The following is a 13,100-nucleotide window of genomic DNA, read 5'->3' on the forward strand; positions in this document are numbered from 1 at the left end:
CCTAAGTCTTCTCTTCTCCAGACTAAACACCCCCCACTTCCTCATTTTACAAAGGAGGAAATTCAGGCCCTGAGAGCTTCACAAGTCTGTTTTGGGTCAGCCTCACTTCAACTTGAAAGATAACTAGAATCCAAAAAGAGCAGGAACTTCTGCTATTATATACTATGGAGGAAAAATAAAACTCAAAATTATGTCCTAGAAATAGATTTTAGCTGCTCCATGCATGAATTTCTACCATGACAAAGTCTACCCTCCCTCATTTTGTTACTCAGTAGTCAATGACTTTTGCTCCCTAATCCTTCCTGACGTGCCATTTTTCAAGGATGCTGCCAGCATAGTTCATCTCTTCACTACTTACCTCAGTTCTCTATCTATCTCCCTTTCTAGAGTGACCTTTGGTTTCATTTATCAGAAGTAGATGATGAAGTGGAAAGAAGGCTGGATTTGAAGTCAGAGGATCTGGGTTGGGATCCCAGCTCTGTTACTACACATGAATCCCTGGAAAAATTACTTCAATCCTAGACCTCAGTTTCTTCTTCCCTAAAATAAGGAAGTTGGATTAAATAATATCTAAGGTACTAATTCCATGCCTTTGCACAGGCTGTCCTTCATACCCAGAATGTCCTCCCTACTCTCCTCTACCTTTTAAAATCCCGTTTTCTTCCAAAATTAGCCCAAATTCCAAATGAGACCTTTGCTGATTTCCACCCACCCTCCAACTACTAGTGTTCCCCCACTTTAAAAAATTATATTGTCTTCATTTTATATGTAATTTGTATCTGTTTATTTGTATACATATCTCTACTATTGAACTGTAAGCTCCTTGAGGTCAGGAGCTGGTTCACTTCTGTCTTTCTATCCTCAGGGCACATAGCACAGTGCCTACCACATACAGGAGTAGGCACTTAATAAAGGCTTATTTTCAGACTGATTGCAGCTCTAAATCTATGATCCTATGTACCATCTTCATCAATACAAAGAACATACTTCTTAACTCTCTCCAGAAGGGGTAAGCCACATTTGCATTAATGTACCCAGTTCCAGGCACAAAATTTTAGTAAGGTCAAGCTAGAGCACATCAAGAGGAAAAAGACTGGCAAGATGAGGGGATTGGAGAACATGTCATAGGAAGAGAGTTGAAACAACTAGGGATGTTTAGCCTGGAGACAAGGAGATAAAGAGAGGGTATGAGAGTTATCACATGAAAAAAGAATTCTACTTTTTCTGCTTGGCCCTTCAGGGGCAGAACAAGGACTAATGCATGAAAGTTGCTGAAAGGCAGCCTTAGTATTCATGTAAAAAAATTTCCTAACAATTGAAGATGTTCAAAAGTGGGGTGGGATGTTTTAGAAGTAAGGAAATATGCATTTATTAAGTTCCTACTATGTACCAGATACTTTACAAATACTATCTCATTTAATCTTTACTACAACCCTGAGGGGTAGGTGTTGTTTTTATTATCTCCATTTTACAGGTGAGGAAACTGAGGCAGGAAGAAGTTAAGTGACTTGCCCAAGGTCACATACATAGTAAGTCTGAGGCTAGATTTGAACTCAGGTCTTCTTGACTCCTGGCCCAGTGCACTATCCATTGTATCACCCACTTGCCTCCTTTGGGAGGTTGGGAGTTCCCTATCACTACAGATCTCCAAGTGGACAATGGATGACCTCTTTTCAAAGATGCTTTAGAGTAAATTTTTGATCATGAGTGTTTGGGCTACATAATTTCTGGGGCCCCTTCCAACTCTGACTTTCTATGATTCTGCTGACAAGATTGCTAAAGGGAGAATGTGCCTATTCCGCTGCTGCTGCTCTAGAGAAAGAGAGGTAATAGGGTAGGTTCCACAATATCCAGACTCCTTTTGCCCTCCTAGATCTGAGAACCTGTTGTGTTCTCAGAACATTTTGGAGAGGAAGTATTCTTCTACTGGATGGCTATTCATTCCTCTTTCCATGTCAGCATCAGCAGCAACATCTGCAAAGTTATTTGATATGTAGTTTTTTTTTCTTTTATAAATACTAATGAATACATATTATTCTAGGATCAAGATTTAGAGTTGGAAGGGACTTAGAGGTTATTTGGAACTCCCTCCTTTTACAGATGACCCAGAAAAGTTAGAAAACTTGACCAAGATCAGACAGATAGAAAAAATTGGGATCATATACTGTTTGTTCCTCTTTTTTTTATCCATACAGTGAAATAACTCCCAGGTTTGAGACTACTTGTGTTATATTAGATTTTTATTATATGTAGTTACTATAGAATTTGGCATAATTTTTTATCTGAGACAGATATTAATCCCTATAATAACTATTGTGTTAAACTAAGCTTTTATTGTATGTGCAACCTAAACATATTAGGAAATAGCTGAAATAAAGCAGATAAGTATAGTCTGCCATTTGAATTACCATTTAACCTAAAAAAATCTATAATCATGGGGACCAGGAAGGAGAGAACATTTCTGATCTAAGGGGTTTGCAGAACACTGTAAGAGAGTCAGTGTGGCATAAACTCCACCTCTGACACTTCTGTGTGACCTCAGGCAAATTACTATACCTCTCTGAGTCTCAGTTTCATCATTTGTAATATGAGAGGGTTGGACTAGCTGGCCTCTAAGGTCTAGTCTGGCTCAAAACTAATAACAATAATAAATATCAGAAGCTTGAACCCAGAATCATCCTCTGGACTGCCATTCACTTCTTGTTAACATGATGAAAATAACTAATCTGCTCTGGACATGCACTTATCCCAAAGTCAATTTTATAAATATCCTGTTTTGTTTTGTTTTTTTTGGAGAGGGAACCAAAAATTGAAAACAATTTGCATAATTTCAATGTGTTGTCTACATTGCACTTCAACTTTCATTTGAGCATGCAAAACCATTCCTTTAAAAATTGTATCCCTGAAGGACAGAACAATAAATCAAATTTGTTTTGCTTTATCCCAGCAAACAAATTTAAAAATGAAACAATTTCAATCCATGTTCTGCTGACTGCTTCAAAGAATTGCAGAGGATACCTACAATGTTCAAAATTTTTTCAAATGAAAGGAAATGCCTTTCTTTATGTTTAGTATTTTTATTGCATTGGATTAATCAAGAGGAAACCAAGGAGACCATTTCTCCCACTCCTTTAATGGCAAACTAAAAGTGCATGGGAGAGGTATTTGATCCTTTCACTGAATTTAGAGAAGCCCCACAGAAATACCTATCAGTAGATTTTGGAGCACCGATGACTAGTGCATCTTGGGAAATAATCAGAGCCTCATGTCTGGCAGATTTTTGCTGCTATTTTCAGGCAGCTTTTAAACTGCAAATGCTTTATGTTAGTATAAACACTGCCTAGAAGGTGGTATCCCCCACTTTAAGAAATGTTTTTCATTTGTTTTCCCCATATTGAAGACAAAAAAATTTATTGGTTCTGTAAAATAGAAATGTATTTGTAGTTTCCATTTTCTGATTTCCCAGGTATGATAGGATGATTAATGATTCAGTAAGGTGCCATGAGACCAAAACTGACCCTTGGGTGGAAAGTGACATTTCCAAAGTATTGCTGCTATAATGATAACAATAATTACCAAGACCCTAAGTATTTCCTGAGCATTAATGACTGACTAGGGTTAATGACATGGATATTCAGACTATCAACATTCCCCAAAGTAGTCATTAGTCCCTGGGAAATGACCCATTCCTAGATCACTGTTATTCTGCTATACCACCGCAAAAATCCACTCCACATACAGGTTTTCAAGGCAAGTTGTATTCATGACTACTTACGTTTGGTGCACCTCTGGGAGCCAGGGGCTTTGCTCCAGCCTTGACAGCACTGCCCTCCACAGACATTCACCCTGAAATACAACAACGGTAGGAAGTAATCCAGCAGCAAACACTATCATTCTGCCCTCCCCAAAACCCAAACTTCAAAGAGTTTTTCCTCTAAGAGCAAAAAACCCCGCCTCAGGGGAGGCCTAACTGGTTATACGAGGTGCCCAAAAATTAACTGCCAAAGTGGAGAGGATGGTAGAGCAAGGAAGTGAGGAAGCCAGGAAGCCTTAATGAGAACTGATTCTCCTATAATGAATACCAGCACCGTAAAGAAGAAAGAAATTCATAGTAAGAAAACTGTTTAAAAAGGAAAAAATCATATGTCGTTAGGATAGTGTTATTACAAGAAGCAACAAATAGAATAAATTTTGTTTCAGAGATAATAGGTTTGCAGAAAGAGTTCAAACAACTCGACAAATTATTCTTTATTAAAAAAAAAAACCATCTCCTTAATCCCTTTCTCCCCACCCCCACCATTCATGTGACGTTTCTACATTGAGAAATGCTGAATTAAAACTAGAAAAATTATCAGGAACAACCCTTCTCAGTGAAATCGCCCCTACGCACTGCACACAGGTGCAGAAAACACAAAAGCCCTAAGATGCGGATGCCTTAAATGTTAGGAACTAATTTCACTAGCTAGAATAAAGTTGACTTGGGGAGGCAACATGTAATGACTTCATGTTTTACACCCATAGTTTAAAGCAATTATTCAACTTGAAAGAGGTTACATCCCAGGCTGAAATGCCTTTTCATATTTCTCCACAGCTCAGTAACAATGAGTATGCCCTGCTCTTATCTTCATTAAAAGTAACTTTGTTTCTCTGGCTTTCATTGCATCCTTCCTGGCTTGCTGGACTGCAGAGAATGGTGCTTGCTCACAGCCACTCTGTACAGGCCGGGTGCTTCTCTGAAGTTTGCTCCCAACTCAGTAGGGGCAGGCTGAAGGGACCTCGGCACACACTTCGACGGAGAGGTGTTAAGAGAAAGGGAGGGAGGTGTTTGCCTTACCCGGGCAACTGTTGCTTCTGGTGAACCTGCAGGCTGGAGCTGGAGCTGCTGCTGTGGGTCTCCTGTTGCAGTTTGGAGCGCACAACGTGCCTGCTCGGTTTGGTAAACTGCGCCGCCGGAGGGTGGCCAACCGGCTCGGTATGGTGCTGCACTCCGGGGCCCAAGCGGAGCGGCTGCTCCTGCGGAGGCTGGGGCTGCCGGAAAACTTGCACACTTGGCGCGCTTGGTTTGCTCATCCTGCGGGTCCGTTCTTGTGTGCTGGTAGTCGTGGTCCTGCTGCTGCTGCTGCTGCTGTAGCGGGTGTTGAGCGCAACGTTGAAAGTTCTCTGCTGCCTCTGATGCCCTCCTAGAGGCAAGGCAGAGGCCAGCTGCCCCGTACCCCCGGCGACCGCGGTGTCAGAGGAGCCGCTCTGGCCGGGACGTACCACATAGGTGATCTTTCTCACCCTGCTGTGCACGGAGGACGCGAACAACCCGGCCCACAGCAGGAGCCCCCACCTGATCCAAGTCACCTCCATCGCACAAGCCGCTCGGGGAGCGGGAAGGGGACGGACACTGCACACACGGGGTATCTCTCTCTCTCTCTCTCTCTCTCTCTCTCTCTCTCTCTCTCTCTCTCTCTCTCTCTCTCTCTTTCGGCTCGGTTGCTCCCCTACCCTCTCCCCAGGACTGGAGCGCAGCTCCCACTCAGCAGCGCGACACGGTTTTCCTTCCGAGCCTACCCCCGCCCCCCGCCAATGTGCACAGCTCAACTCTCCCTCCCTCTTTTCCCAGAAGAAATGCTCAGATCCCAAAATTTTAGCAGAGGCGAGAGAGGAGCAGCTCCAAGGAGGAAAACATGCTCAGAGGGGGAGAGGGAGCTGTAGGGGGAAGCCGAGCCAGCTCCAGACCCCGGCAGAGAGTGGAGAGTGGGAGGGGGCGGGCGTGGGGGTGGGGAACCAGGAGAAAAGAGGGGGAGGGGCGAGGGCCGGGGGGCGCGCCAAAGGTACAGACAGAGAGTGACTGAGCGCTCTCCTGCTCTCTAAGGAGCAGATGTTTCTGTAGAGAGACCCGTAGCCTGGGTTCTTGCGGGGTGCCAGGGGTGATGGGACTGTGAACTTGAGTGTATTTGTGAGTGAGAGAAGGCGGGAGGAATCACTCTTTGGGGCAGCCCCGGCTGGAAAGTCTTTTTAAAAGTTTCTGTGCAAGTGAGCTGACTGTCAGGTCCGAACAACCAATCTCTAGCAGACATGACGTCAGGCAGTAAAGCCTAATTGGGGAGAGCGTGAGATGAGCGAGCGATCGCAGCCACAATACGCTCCGCTCCGCTCCGCTCCGGCTCAGGCGGCGGCCGGGCGGCTAGAGTTACCCGAGGTTCAGAAAATCAGATTGAAGGGATTCTCCCCACGGCGCCTCCCCACCCCCTCCGCCCCACCGTAACACATACACACTTTTCCCCCTCCCCCACCTCCAATTGAGGACAAAGAACTCAACAAAGTCACTGAATGGCCCTTTTCTTCTTAAAGGCTCCATTTGGAAAATCTGGGGAAATGGGGGAAGTTTCTTATCAGCGTTTCGAACAGATGCTCGTCCAAATGGCATTATTACAAGGGCTTGTGTGGGGGTGCCCGAGTCAAAATCCCTGTATTGGCCACAGGAACTCTGCTGTAAGGCAACGTGGTACTTTGAAGAAGAATGACCCTCTTCGATGAAGAGGAAGAATGGACCTGGGTTCTAATCCCACTATCTGTGTGAGTTGAAGGCCTGTTTCCTCATCTGTAAAATGAGGGAGTTGGAGTGAATGACGGCTAAGATCCCATCTAACTCTGTATCTGTGATCTTATAGCGACCTTTGGAAGTCTTCTGAGCCAAGAGTCTAAAAGTGAAGGTTTTCTATTAACTAAGGTAGTTCTAGTTTAGTGTTATTGGAAGGAGGAAGAGCAAGACCAGGACTTGAATCCTGGCTCTGACACAATGATTTGTGTGACATATTAACTACTTGACAGAGGCCAAATCACTTAACCTCTCAAAGTTTCCATTTCCTCTTCTCAGGGTGATACTTGTGCTATCATTTGTAATGAAACAGGTTTTTATCAACAAGCATTTATTAAGCACTAATTATATACTAGGCACTGTGGTAGGTGTTGGGGATAAAAAAAGAAAGAAAGAAAGTCATAGGATCAAAATCCAATGTTTTTTTTTTAATAGAAGAAAAAACTGAGACCCAAAAACAGTTAAGTGACTTTTGTACAAGGTCACACATAAGCATTAGAAGTGGAATTTGAAACTAAGTCCTAATGCCAGTGTACCATACTACCTCAGGAGATTATCATGGGAAATAGTATGTACCCATATAATAATAGAGAAAATGTATACAAAGTAATGGGGGGATGGGAAGGTTGAGTGAGACACTGGTGCCTATGAGGATCAAGAAGGGTCTACACAGGAGCGTTGTACACTATACACATGTAAAGTATTGTTTTGTTTGGTCTGGATCTGTCATTTCCATTACTGTAAGGAACTCCCAGTGCAGAAACTCCATCCAATGATACACATCATCAAATGGTCTGTAACATTTGAGATAGTAGCTAGAGGGGTGGGAGTGTGGAGGGAGATGGACTGAAAGATTAAGTAATTTGCCGATAGTCACAAGGCTGGTATGTGTCAGAGATAAGATTTGAAACACTATCTTCTTTGTTTCACTACTGTGCCCTTTCAGCTATTATAAACAGCTATTATTTTTACATTTTTCCCCTTGGTGCCCTAATCCTCAAAGAGCAGTTATTGTAGTTGGGAGAGGAAACTTTTATAGTAAAGCAAAGAAGGTAAAGGCTGTTTGTCCTTTGCCTTGCTCTCCACTGTTAGAGGATAGTCAAGTGTTAGTCCAGTACTCTATGGGGACAGATCCAAGAGCTTAACATGCCTTTATGTCATTGTTCACAATTAATTGTCAGGTGGATGGAATACGTAAAACCAGATCACGCCTACAACCTAGTTCCCACATACCTCTCTACTTATTTCATATTTTGTACTCCTTGTCACATATTCTCATTCCAGTCAAACTGGCCTATTTAGATAAGCCAATCTCCCACCTCCATGCCTTTGCAGAAAAGGTGTCCGGTGTCTGAAATGTATTCCTCCCTCTTACCCCCACCTCACAGAATTCCTAGCTTCCTTCAAAAGACATAGCTCAAATGCCACTCCTGTGAGAAACCATTCCTAATTATACTGTTAGTAACACTTTCTCCCTTTGGAAATTACTTTGTATTTACTTTTTATATATTTTGTTTTTACTGGGTTGGGCTCTATGTTGTGTCTCCCTCCCTCACCCCACCCCCAGTAGAATATAAGATCCTTGAGGGCAACAACTGTTTAATTTTTGCTTTTGTATATCCGGCACCTCAATCCAGTGCCTTGAATTCTAATAATTCCTTTTCTTCCCTCCCCCTCCCCACTACAACCAAATTCTCCCCCCTTAATAATTTCCCTATTAAAATTGAGGGCCCCACCATCCTCGTAGTCACTCAGGCTCACAATCTAGGTGACATCCTCAACTCTACACAGCCTCTATCAACTCCCCCTCCTCCAATCAGTGATCAAGTCCACCTTTATAACATCCCTCATATACATCCACTTCTTTCCTTTGACCCTGCTGCCACCCTAGTGTGGCCCTCATCACCTAGCACCTGGCCTGTTACAATAGCCTTCTGGGCAATCTCCCTGTCTCAAGTCTCTCCTCACTCCAATCCATCCTTCACTGAGCTATGAGAAAGGAATTTTGTTAACAGCTATCAAATTGATCTTCCTAAAATGCAGATGTGAACATATCATACCTATCCCCTTCCCCCATTCAGTAAACTCCACAGCCCTCGGTTAGCTCCCAGATTAAATATAAAATCCTGTTTGGCTTTCAAATCCCTTCATACCTGGCCCCTTCCTACTTCCCCAGTCATCCTATACCTTGCTCTAGTCTATGTATTCTTATGCAGTGATACTGGCCTCCTTGCTATTCCTTGACCATGAACTCCATCTCCGACTCTGAGCATTCTTCCTGACTTGTTGCCATGCTGGAATGCTTTTTCTCATTACCTCCACCTCCTGGCTTCCCCGGCTTCCTTCAGGTCTCTGATAAAGAAGCCTTTCCCAGTCCTCTTTAATCTTAGTGCTTTCCCTCTAAGATTATGTCCAGTTTATCCTGTCTATATCTTGATTGTCCATAATTGTTTATGCATTGTTTATAGTCCACAATTGTTTACTACGTGTGCAGATAATACATGTTTACACGTTGTTTCCCCCATTAGACTGTGAGCTCCTTGAGAGCAGGAATTGTCTTTTGCCTTTCTTTGTATCCCTAGGGGTTGGCACAGTGCCTGGCACATAGTAAGCATTTAATAAATGCTAGTTTATTAGTGACTGACTGGATTAAATTAAATTAAAAATCTATAATGCTGTGTAATGTGTAGTATGGAAAAAATTTCCTACCTACAACAAAAACCTACCCCTTCTTCTAGAGGAAGGTCTATGAAGTGGGCCACTTAGTGGTTTCTATCTATAGATTCTTCTTTTCTAGTAGGGAATGCATAGCGGTGGTTGAAAGGAGTACAGAGGAGGGAGGGGAATAGAGACAACATCAAAGACTGAGACCTTAAAGGACTGAACCAGTACAGGAAAGACAAGATCAGAAAAAGACTCTTTAGATCATAGAGAGGGTCAGCAACTGATGCTTCCAATCAGCCCTCACCTCCCTGGACCCTTAGTTGAGCCAGTAAATTTCTATTATAAATTGCTCAGAAAATAACAACAAATAGCAAAGAAATTGTGGGTTGATTAAAGCTTGGGGACGCCAATGGATGTATATTTGCCTGTGGGGGAGTGATTATCCTTATCTCTGAGCAGAAAGTCTGAATAAAATGTTTACTGTTAAAAAAAAAAAAAGGACCTCAGTACTGTCAGCTCATTAATGATCATCTCTCTCTTTCTCTCTCTTTTTCTCTCTCTTTTTACACACACACACACACACACACTAATGAGGAGGGGGAAATCCCACCAGTATAAAGAACTTCCCATAATTATTTACTTGAAGGCAGGCAGTAAATCTCTATCATAGTCTGGCTTCTGCATGGATTTGGATATAACAGGAGATTAGCATGCCCCCTAAAACAAAAGTATATAGATAAAAGCCTATAACATGAGTGCTAATCATTTCCCTGAGGGAACCCCCCCCCCATGTATTTGTATACATAGCAGATAATGGAGAAATACCATACACATTAGGAAATAGACTCTTCTCTAATCAGATTAACACCCACAAAACATATGTGTGCCTTATGCCATTAACGTAACAAAAATAACAATTCCTTAAGAAATACGGCATTGTACATGCTAAGTATACTTGTTAAGGACAGTCACTCTAATTCCAAAATATTGAAATCACTAATATTTTGAAAATCAAGTCCCAGTTTCTGATAGGAAGTTGGAACAGTATTTGCCAATTTAATGCCATGGGTCCTGAATCCAAACCTCTTGGTGTTCAAAATCCATTTACATTGGCAGAATATGACTTCCTGATTAAAAAAAAAAAAAAAGAAAAGAAAAGTCTAACAATCTCACAAAATTCCTTGGGCTTCAGATGGTTCTTACCAAACAATACTCAGATGAGCTAAGTGTAAATGAATCAGAAAAGCATATTATATTCCCCATTAAACACACACACAACAGATGGTTTTGAGGATTAAAAGAAAAAGAGACTAGTAAACCCATTTAAAAAAAAGATTTTGCAACTATTAATCCAACTCAAAATGCAGCCAGCCTTACTCATACCTTTGTTATTCTTTTATTCAATCAATAATAATTTATTAATCTTATTAATTAACTGAGCATCTTTCTATTCTTAGAATAGTCACAATAGAAAAAAATTTAATTTAGAGTAGGAGGACCTGGGTTCAAATTCTGATCTGTAAGTACCTTCATATAAGACTCAGTTTGCTCAAATCTAAAAAGAGATAGTTCACCTTGTTGACCTCTAAGGTCTAAATCAGTGATCCTAAAAGAAATTAAATCAAGGTTAGTGACCATCTATGTTCAGGTTTTGCTGCAATCCCTAATATTTTCTCTAAATCCATAGGCTTGGGAAATCTATCCAAGGTCTACTTACAGATTCATCAAAAAATTCTAAAGCATTGAAAAATCAAGGCAAAAAAAAACAGGAATGGGAAAAGAAAAAAGAGAAAGTAGAAAAGAAAAAGGAGGAAAGAGGAAGGGAACAGAAAACAAGAAGGAAAAAAGAAAGCAACCGTATTAGACTTCCTCATTTGCATATAAACAACTCGGAGGTAGTAGGAGAAATGACTTGCCCAAGGTCATATAGGTTTTAAGTGGCATGGTCAAGATTCAAACCACAGGGCTTCTGACTTCAAGTCCAAAATTCTTTTCACTTTACCCCAGTAGGAAATTAGAATTGCAAGACAGTAATACAGAGAAAATGGAAGCTGGATATGTAGATTTGAGGGTCATTTGGATAGAGTTAACAATTGGACTTTTGTGAATAGAATGAGATCACCAAGGGAGAGAGCAAAGAGAGAAGAGTACAGAAGTTTGGAGTAAGTCCACACTTTGGTGTCAGGAGTTCGAATTCTCAACAATGAACAAGGAGTTTGGATGGTAGAACAGGAGCCAGGAGAGCGGTGTCACAGAAACCAAGGGAAAAGAGATCATACAAAAGGAGGGGACAGTTCACAGTATCTACTGCTTATAGGAATAAGCAGAATAAGATCTGAGAAAAGACCCAAGATTTAGCAATGAAGAGGTTATTGGTGACCTTGGAGAGAATAGTTTCAGAAGGCTGGGGTCTGAAGGTGGGGGTTGGGTTTGGAAGTTAGAATTCGAAGAGTTGAGAATTCACTGAAATGTAATGAGAAAATGTAGATGACTAGAATCAGTGGAAGAAATCATGATGATGATGACAATAATGATGATAGCTAAAATTTACACAGCAGTTAATATGAGCCTGTAAGTGGTCATTACATTTCCAGCCTGGTTGAGATAGAGAGGAAGAAGGAGGAGAAGGAGAAGGAGGAAAAGGAGAAGAAGAAGGAGAAGGAGAAGAATAAGGAGGAGGAGGAGAAGAGGAAAAAGAAGAGGAAGAAGAAGAGGAAGGGGAAGAAAAGGAGGAAGAGGAGGAGGAGGATTTTTAATACACAAGGTTACATATCCAAAGACTCTTCATTCTAATGAACAAGATGTGTCATTCCCGGATAATACATACATAAATGAAGAATATAGAGGGGCAGCTAGGTGGCACAGTGGATAGAGCTCTGGTCTTGGAGTCAGGAGGACCTGAGTTCAAATCTGGCCTCAGACACTTGACACTTACTAGCTGTGTGACTCTGGGGAAGTCACTTAACCCCTAGATTGCCTCACCAAAAAAAAAAAGGAAAAAAAGAATATATACAAAATATATACACACATACATTCATAGCAATGAATTAAATACATCAGTCAATGGTGTTAGAGGGATGTAATGGCAAAGGAAAAGTTACTAAGCATAGTTTCCTTTTTAACAAAAACAGTGGCCTCCCTTGCTTTCTTCCTGTTACTCACCTTATAGCTCTCTTTTACTCTTTCCTTTAACCCCTTTCTTCCATATTTTCCCAGCTTACTTTTTCATTTTCAATGCCTCTCTTTCTCTGGTGAAGGTGTGTTCTCCCTATTATCACCTGATTCCTGGAACTCCCTTGAAAGTGTGGTTCAATAAACCAGTATACTACTCTTTGAAAAAGTCACTTCTCAATACTGTTTCTCCCCTAGAAAAATGTATCTTACAAAAAAATTTGTTCTCAGTTAAAAAACAGGCAATGAAACTAAATGTTGGAAGAATAAATAAAAAAAATTAGGAAAGGGAATATGTTCATCCTTCCTCACATCTTTGTGTTCTATCTCATTGGTCTGATTTAAATTAGCCCTACAGGATACTGCTGCCTATGTTTAGCATCATTATATGTCAAGGAGTCTGTAGTTGAACTGGAGAAGATTCAGAGAAAGTTAATAAAATATTGAGGTATAGGGCACTAAAAATATTAGAATTGTTAAGTCTGAAAATAAGACGACTGAAAAAGAATGTTATTAAAGTCTAAAAACTCACCAGTTATAGATAGGGTGAAAAAGAGAGTCGTTCACTAAACCACCAGTAGACCACCAGAACAAGAAACTGGAAAGAATTAAAGTGAGGGAAGAAGAAGAAAAAGAAGAAGAAGAAGAAGAAGAAGAAGAAGAAGAAGAAGAAGAAGAA

At 41.2% G+C, this 13,100-nt stretch overlaps 1 protein-coding gene across 2 annotated transcripts in view; it reads right to left on the bottom strand.

The window, feature by feature from the left end:
- LTBP1 (latent transforming growth factor beta binding protein 1) overlaps nucleotides 1–5,467 on the bottom strand; it is a 485,724-nt gene extending 480,257 nt beyond the window's left edge. For both annotated transcript variants that reach the window (XM_027850411.1, XM_027850410.1), the window contains exons 1-2: nucleotides 4,835–5,467; nucleotides 3,776–3,846 (exon numbers count right to left, since the gene is read on the bottom strand). In XM_027850411.1, the coding sequence (XP_027706212.1) occupies nucleotides 3,776–3,846; nucleotides 4,835–5,352 (589 nt within the window). In that variant the 5' untranslated portion in view covers nucleotides 5,353–5,467. The remainder of the gene's footprint in view (nucleotides 1–3,775; nucleotides 3,847–4,834) is intronic.
- Between the last annotated feature and the right edge of the window lie 7,633 nt (nucleotides 5,468–13,100).

The sequence above is a fragment of the Vombatus ursinus genome, unplaced genomic scaffold, assembly GCF_900497805.2.
Source record: "Vombatus ursinus unplaced genomic scaffold, bare-nosed wombat genome assembly UNPS02009062.1, whole genome shotgun sequence".
Lineage (NCBI taxonomy): Eukaryota > Metazoa > Chordata > Mammalia > Diprotodontia > Vombatidae > Vombatus > Vombatus ursinus.